Source organism: Sorex araneus, chromosome X (assembly GCF_027595985.1).
Source record: "Sorex araneus isolate mSorAra2 chromosome X, mSorAra2.pri, whole genome shotgun sequence".
Classification (NCBI taxonomy): domain Eukaryota; kingdom Metazoa; phylum Chordata; class Mammalia; order Eulipotyphla; family Soricidae; genus Sorex; species Sorex araneus.
In genome coordinates, this window is record NC_073313.1 from 251,679,131 (window position 1) to 251,686,586 (window position 7,456).

The 7,456-nt window shown below is 56.5% G+C and overlaps 1 protein-coding gene across 1 annotated transcript in view; it reads left to right on the plus strand.

Moving 5' to 3' along the window:
* Positions 1–1,831, plus strand: part of LOC101541473 (sterol 26-hydroxylase, mitochondrial) — a 28,030-nt gene extending 26,199 nt beyond the window's left edge. The window contains exons 7-9 of the mRNA XM_055123185.1: positions 1,015–1,096; positions 1,204–1,416; positions 1,516–1,831. Coding sequence (XP_054979160.1) covers positions 1,015–1,096; positions 1,204–1,416; positions 1,516–1,635 — 415 coding nt within the window. The 3' untranslated portion in view covers positions 1,636–1,831. The remainder of the gene's footprint in view (positions 1–1,014; positions 1,097–1,203; positions 1,417–1,515) is intronic.
* The last annotated feature ends 5,625 nt before the right edge of the window (positions 1,832–7,456 follow it).

Genomic DNA, 7,456 nt, shown 5'->3' on the forward strand with positions numbered 1-7,456 from the left:
CAGCAGACAAAACCCCCACGCCTCTCTCTCGCCCCGGTTTGGTTCTCTTACATAGGGGACACCGCCAGTGGTGTTGAGGATGGTGCTAGGAGAACAGGGACAGATCTACTGCCTCTGGGGCTCAGCCTGGCAGTGCTCTGAGGCCACCAGGGCCACCTCAGCAGAGCTTGGGGACTGAGAGTGCCAGGGACTGAGCCCAGGACCTCCTCTATGCTCGGCACGTGCTTGTCCACTGGACCTCTCTCCCCGACTCCAGAACTGCACTTTAATTTTTTTTTTTTTTTTTTTTTGCTTTTTGGGTCACACCCAGCAATACTCAGGGGTTACTCCTGGCTTTGCACTCAGGAATTACTCCTGGCGGTGCTCGGGGGACCATATGTGATGCTGGGAATCGAACCCGGGTTGGCCTCGTGCAAGGCAAACACCCTACCCGCTGTGCTATTGCTCCAGCCCCTGCACTTTAATTTTTGAGATTTTCGTTGTTGTTAGTTTAGTTTTGTTTAGTTGGTCACATATCCAACGCTGCTCAGGGGTTACTCCTGGTTCTGCGCTCAGGAATTACTCCTGGCGGGGTTGGGGGCACCATGTGGGATGCCGAGGATCAAACTCGGGTCTGCCACGTGCAAGGCGAATGCTCTACCCGCTGTACTATTGCTCTGGCCTTTTTTTTTCCGTTGCTGTTGTTTTTTGGTTCACATCCGGTGATGCTCAGGCCTACCTCCTGGCTCTGTGCTCAGGAATCATTCCTGGCGGTGCTGGGGATAGAACCCGGGTGGGCTGCGTGCAAGGCAAGCGCCCTCCCCACTGTGCTATCTATCGCTCTGGTTCTGATCTGGAGGATGTTGTTTTGCTCGGGGGTGGGGGAACACACCTGGTAATGTTTAGGGGCCCTCCTGCAGTGCTCAGGTACCCTTCGGTATCAGGACTCGAACCCAGGGCCTCATACACTGCAAGGCGAGGCCTCACCCACTGAGCCCGGGGCCCTGCCCTGATGGTGCTTTATCTCCCCCTCAGCCTCTACCCTGTGGTCCCCATTAACTCCCGCGTCATCACGGAGAAGGACATGGAAATCAACGGTTTCTTCTTCCCCAAGAACGTGAGTGGGGAGCGAGGGCGCGGGGAGTCCAGCTGGGGGACCCCCCCCCCCCCCGCCGCCTGCCTGCCTTTCCTTCATCCGTCCCTCCTCCCCCCTGCTCCGCGCAGACCCAGTTTGTCTTCTGCCACTACGTGGTGTCCCGGGACGCGAGCACCTTCCCGGAGCCCGACAGCTTCCGGCCCCAGCGCTGGCTCAGGGACAGTCAGCCCGAGAACGCCGGGGTGCTCCACGCCTTCGGCTCGGTGCCCTTCGGCTTTGGGGTGCGGGCCTGCTTGGGCCGCCGGCTGGCCGAGCTGGAGATGCAGCTGATCCTGACCCGGGTGAGGCGGGGCGGGCCAGGGGGGCGGGGGGGGGGGGCGGGCGCGCGGGGGCGGGGCTCGGGCCGACCCTCACCAGCCCGGCTGCCGCTTCCCTTGCAGCTGATCCAGCACTACAAGATCGCGCTGGCCCCCGAGACTGGGGAGGTGACGGACATGGCCCGGATTGTTCTGGTCCCCAATAAGAAGGTGGGCCTGCACTTCCTGCAGCGGCAGTCCTGAGCCGCCCACCCCCCTGCCTGGGCCCCGGGGCTTCCGGGGTCCCACCCTTGGGGGAGGGATGGGGGCCTGCAGGAACCCAGAAGCGGCCGGTTTCCATCCCATGGGACTCAGTTTCCTGCCAAAGGCCCTCCCTCCCCTCCCCCTCTGGTCTCCTGGGGGAAGACGGAGAATAAAAACATTTTTGTTGACAACAGGAGCGAGAGTTTTGTCCTTCTTCATTGCCCCCTAGCCTCTGCATCTGGGGACACCCTCTCCCCACCCCACCTGCGAGCCTTTCTTCAGAGAAGGCAGTTCTCGGGCTGTGGGGACACCGGGGCTTTGCTCACTGGTGCTGGGGGCAGGGGGTGGGGGTGGGGGGACAGACGGTGCGGGGGAGCTGACTCGGGAGGCCTCCTTCTGTGGCTGCTGAATCTAGCGCTGACCATATGGGATGCTGGGGATCGAACCCAGGTCCATCGTGTGCAAGGCAAATGCCCTATGGGATGCCAGGTATCGAACCCAGGTTAGCCGTGTGCGAGGCGGATGTGCTACCCACTGTACTAGCATCGCTCAGGCCCCTGCAACTCCAATTTTTAAAAAGTGAGTCACCATGAGATACACAGTTACAAAGCTGTTCATGATTGGGTTTCAGCCACAGAATGTTCCAACACGCATCCCTCATTGTAACAATTCCCACCGCCAAGGGCCCAGGTACTTTCCCTCCCCCACCTCTCCCACCCCAGCCTGCCTCTAAAGGGAGGTCTTCTCCCTCCCCCCCCTCCTCCTCCTCCTCCTCCTCCTCCTCCTCCTCCTCCTCCTCCTCCTCCTCCTCCTCCTCCTCCTCTTCCTCCTCCTCCTCCTCCTCCTCCTCCTCCTCCTCCTCTTCCTCCTCCTCCTCTTCCTCTCTCTTCTCTCACTCCTTATGGGCATTATGGTTTGCAATACGGGTACTTTGCAATACAGGTTATTATGTTAGTCCCCTTACCTCCCTTCAGCAGGAAGCTCATACCCAGGGTGATCATTTCCAACTGTCATTGTCATAGTGGTTCCTTCTCTACCCTGGGGCGCTACATGAAAGCATGTGCTTTGAGTCATCTATCTGGCCCTTCACCTGAGAAACTTTTATGTGACTCTGGCATTTTTTAATTTCAATTTTTGGGGGTTGGCCTTGCAACCACTCACTACAGCACAGCAGATAGGGCATTTGCCTTGCATGTGACCGACCCAGGTTCGATTCCTCTGCCCCTCTCGGAGAGCCCGGCAAGCTATTGAGAGGATCCTGCCCACGTGGCAGAGCCTGGCAAGCTCCCCGTGGTGTATTCGATATGCCAAAAACAGTAACAAATCTCACAATGGAGATGTTACTGGTGCCTGCTTGAGCAAATTGATGAACAATGGGACGACAGTGCTACAGTGGTACAATTTGGGGGGGTATTGGGCAATGCCCTGTGATGCTCAGGGCTTGCTCCTGATTCTGTGCTCAGGGTTCATAACTGGTGGTGCTCAGGAAGCCATTTGCAATGCCAGGGATCAAACCTGGATTAGCCACATCCAAGGCAAAACATTTTCACTTCTGAACAATCTCTCTGATCCTGAAACCTGGTATTTTTACAGCTCCATACAATGGATCGGTACATAAGCCAAGCATGTGAGAGTCCTAAATCATACATTCATTCTAAAACAAATTTCCGGGGCTGGAGTGATAGCACAGTGGGTAGGGTGTTTGCCTTGCACGTGGCTGACCCAGGTTCAAATCCCAGCATCCCATATGCCCATATGGTCCCCTGAGCACTGCCAGGAGTAATTCCTGAGTGCAAAGCCAGGAGTAACCCCTGTGCATCGCCGGGTGTGACCCAAAAAGCAAATAAAATAAAATAGAATAAAACAAATTTCCATGGCCTCCACATTCATAACATGTACAACCTCACATGGTGTTGAAACTTCCCAGTTTAAGAAACGAAGAGCCGCCCCCTGCCGAGACTCAGAAACTCAGACTGTCCCAGATCCTGGGCAAAATCCTGCCGAACTAAAAAGCGAACTTCTCCTGGGGCTGGAGCCATAGCACAGCGGGTAGGGCGTTTGCCTTGCATGCGGCCGACTCGGGTTCGATCCCCGGCACCCCATATGGTCCCCCAGGCACTGCCAGGAGTAATTCCTGAGTGCAGAGCCAGGAGTAACCCCTGAGCATCGCTGGGTGTGACCCAAAAAAGCAAACGTCTCCCTGCTCCCACTTATGAGGATGTGAGTTTGAACCCATGAAAATAACCCCCTGTTGGGGTTAGAGCAAGAGCACAGTGGGTGGGGCGCTTGCCTTGGATGCGGCTGACCAGGATTAGTTCCCCCGGCATCCCATATGGTCTCAGCACTACCAGGAGTGATACCTGAGCAGAGAGCCAAGAGGAAAGCCTAGAAACTGCTGGGCGTGGTCCCCCCAAGTACAAACTAACCCCTCTCCCCATGGGCTAGAGAGAGTGTATACCCCAAGTGTAGTCACCTGAGCCCAGCCAAGAGTGACCCCTGAGTGCACACGAATCACGAATCATGAAATCCCGTTGATCGTCAAATTTCTCAAGCGGTAACTTCTCCATTCATCCTATCCCTGAGATTTTAGAAGCCTCTCTCTACTCGGCCTTCCCAATGATGCTGCATTGGAGGCTCTTTCAGGGTCAGGGGAATGAGACCCATCATTGTTACTGGTTTGGGCATATGGATACACCATGGGAAGCTTGCAAGGCTGTCCCATGTGGACAAGAAGCTCTCGGTAGCTTGCCAGTTTCTCCCAGAGGGAAAAGTAGATTATAAGATATCGCTTCTGGGAGCTTGCTTTTAAGTCTCTGGATGTTGGCCGTTGATGGGATTACACACACCTGGGTTCCTCTGCCGGTACCTTCATGCATGAGGCTTGTCCGAACGTGTGGAGAGGGGCCTTGAGCATGGCTGTGGCTAGGTTCCCGTGGTCTTCAGTCACCGGGAGCTCTGCTCGGGGCAGGGAGGGAAGCTGGAGCCCATCCCCTCCGAAGGGCCATGGGGAAGACAGCCAGGCGTGCGGGCAAGAGACTCTCTGTCCCTGAGTGCACAGCCAGGAACAATCCCTGCGCACCACTGAGTGTGCCCCTCTCAAACACCAGAAAACAAAAGACTCCTGGACTCCCTCTTCCCCTTCAGTGTCCTCCAGTGGCTCCCCTGAGTTCCGAGTTGTCACTGTGGCTCTAAAGCCTCATGTCCTGGCAACTTCCACTGCGCCCTTGGTACGGCCAGAACTCCTTGCCTTTTTCTGAGCACACTCTGCTCTTTCCAGGTACGAACTGTCCCCTTTCCTGGAACACCCTCGTTCCCAACCGTCCCGCTGCTCCTGAGAACGCGTCCCTCTCCCGAGGACGCTGCGGGGTGTCTCAGAGATCGCAAAGTCACCCTGATGTCTTGGGGCCAGCGGGAGCAACGCCCCCCCACCCCCCACAATATAGGCACTTCCCTGATAGGACTGTGTCCTTCCCTGGGCCCCCAGCCCCTTGTGATCAATCCCCAGCACTGCTTAGGGGCCCCTAGGCTCAGCCACAAGTGATCTTGGTACCCAGAGCCAGGAGAGAGCTGGCATGTGGTCAGTGGGGGGTGTGGATGACTTCCCGCAGTGTGTGGCTGGACAAAGCACGGCGGGTACTTACTCAACATGAAGAACACAAAGTGCTGGGGGCAGAGTCATAGTTCAGGGAGAGTACAGCTGCCTTGCACGCAGCCGACCCAGGGTTCAATCCCTGGCATCCCAGAAGGTGCCCCGAGCACCGCCAGGAGTAATACCCGAGTCCAGAGCCAGCCAGCAGTAACCCCTGAGCATCGCCAGGTATGACCCCCACCCCCATTCCCTGCGCCCACGAACATGAAGTGCTGATTCTTCTGACTTCACTGATGGAACCGGAGAACACGCTGCTGGCGGGAAACCAGACCAGAAGACGGTAAGAGAGGGGATGCGTCCGCAGAGGAAGTGCCCAGGGAAGCTCACTCACAGACCAGTGGGTGACGTGCAGCAGGACGGAGGGGCAGAGAGACTGTTGTTTTCCTTCCACACCAGGTGACGCTCAGGGGCTTCTCCCGGCCCAGTGCTCGGGGCTGGATTCCTGCAGTGCTGAGGGACCATGTGCTGCGGGGGACCCAACCCGGGCTTCCTGCTCGTCCCACTGAGCTTTCTCCAGCCCCACAAGAGTTTCTTAGGGACCATGACAGTGACCTGTAACTAGGTATTGATGATGGTCATACAACCTTTTTTTTCCTTTTTCCTTTTTTTGGGGGGTTCACACCCAGTGATACACAGGGGTTACTCCTGGCTCATGCACTCACATATTACTCCTGGTGGTGCTCAGGGAACCATATGGGATGCTGGGAATCGAACCCGGGTTGACCGTGTGCAAGGCGAAAGCCCGACCCTCTGTGCTATCACTCCAGCCCCACAACTTTGTGAGTATACTAAATACCACTGAAACACACACTTTCTGGAGCTGTTGTTTTGTTTAGGAGGATTCAGGGTCACACCCAGCAGTGCTCAGGACTCACTCTTGGCTCCGTGTGCAGGCGTGACCCGTGGCAGTGCTCAGGGGATTCGATGTGGTTACTGGGATGGGATCCGGGTCAACCCTGTGGAAGGCAAGTCCCCCCACCCCCCACCCCACTGCGTGGAGCCCTCGGCCCTCGGCAGGAGCCTCACTTGGATGGAGGAAATGTTGTGGGGATTCCAGTTGGGTTGAAACAGATCTACAAGGACCAGTTTGGTCAGAGTCTGGGTATGACAGAACTAGCTGGCGACGACAAAGGGGACCCACAGCAGGTGCGGCGGGGCACTGCCAGGGGTCACTTGTGAGCACACAGCCAGGAATAGCCTCTGAGCACTGCTGGGTGTGACCCAAGCTCTCCCCCTGGCCCCCTCATCCCCACCTTCCGCCAAGCCCGTAACGATGCTGCAGACAATGCAGTGAAATACCATAGACTGAGGAGTGTGCAGTGGAATCCACTGGGTGCTGCACCTTTGGCCAGCGGGCGTGTCCGTCATGCTCCCACACAGTCTATCTGAATTTTTTTTTCTTGACCATACTCCGGGTTCTCAGGGCTTACTCCTGGCTCTGTGCTCAGGGATCACTCCTGCTGGGGTTCACAGTCTCAGGAACAGAAACAGGTTCACCAAGTGCAAGAAAAGTGCCTCACTCATTATACTGGCTACCTGAGGCCGTCTGGGTTAGCTAGCTGAGTTAGGATCCAGGTTTAGGGGTAGGAATCTAAGCAAATAGTTTGTGACAGGGCCAGAGAGACAGTGCAGTGGGCAGGGCGCTTGCCTTGCAAAGTCCAGAACACATATGGTCCCCTGAGCCTCTCCAGGAGTGATCCCTGAGTGAAGAGTCAGGAGTAAGCCCCGAGCACAGCTGGGTGTGACCTTCCCCCACCCACCAGAGCGAGAGAGAGGGGCTGGAGCAATAGCACAGCGGGTAGGGTATTTGCCTTGCAGGTGGCCAACCCGGGTTCGATTCCCAGCATCCCATATGGTCCCCTGAGCACCGCCAGGAGTAATTCCTGAGTGAAGAGCCAAGAGTAACCCCTGTGCATCGCCAGGTGTGACCCCCCAAAAAAAGCAAAAAAAGAAAAAAACAGAGAGAGAGAGAACTGTACCAACCATACAATCTTTATTATTTTGTTATAGCCAAGAGACGACAAAGGCATTTCCGTGGACGGCTGCTCCTGGCCCGGAGGACCAAGACATTGGGCAGGTTTGTCAATTGCAGACGCTCCTTCGAGTCTCTGGAATCAGATGCTGGGGACCGTGGGGATCTTTCTACCCTTGCGGTGGGATGACTGTGGCATC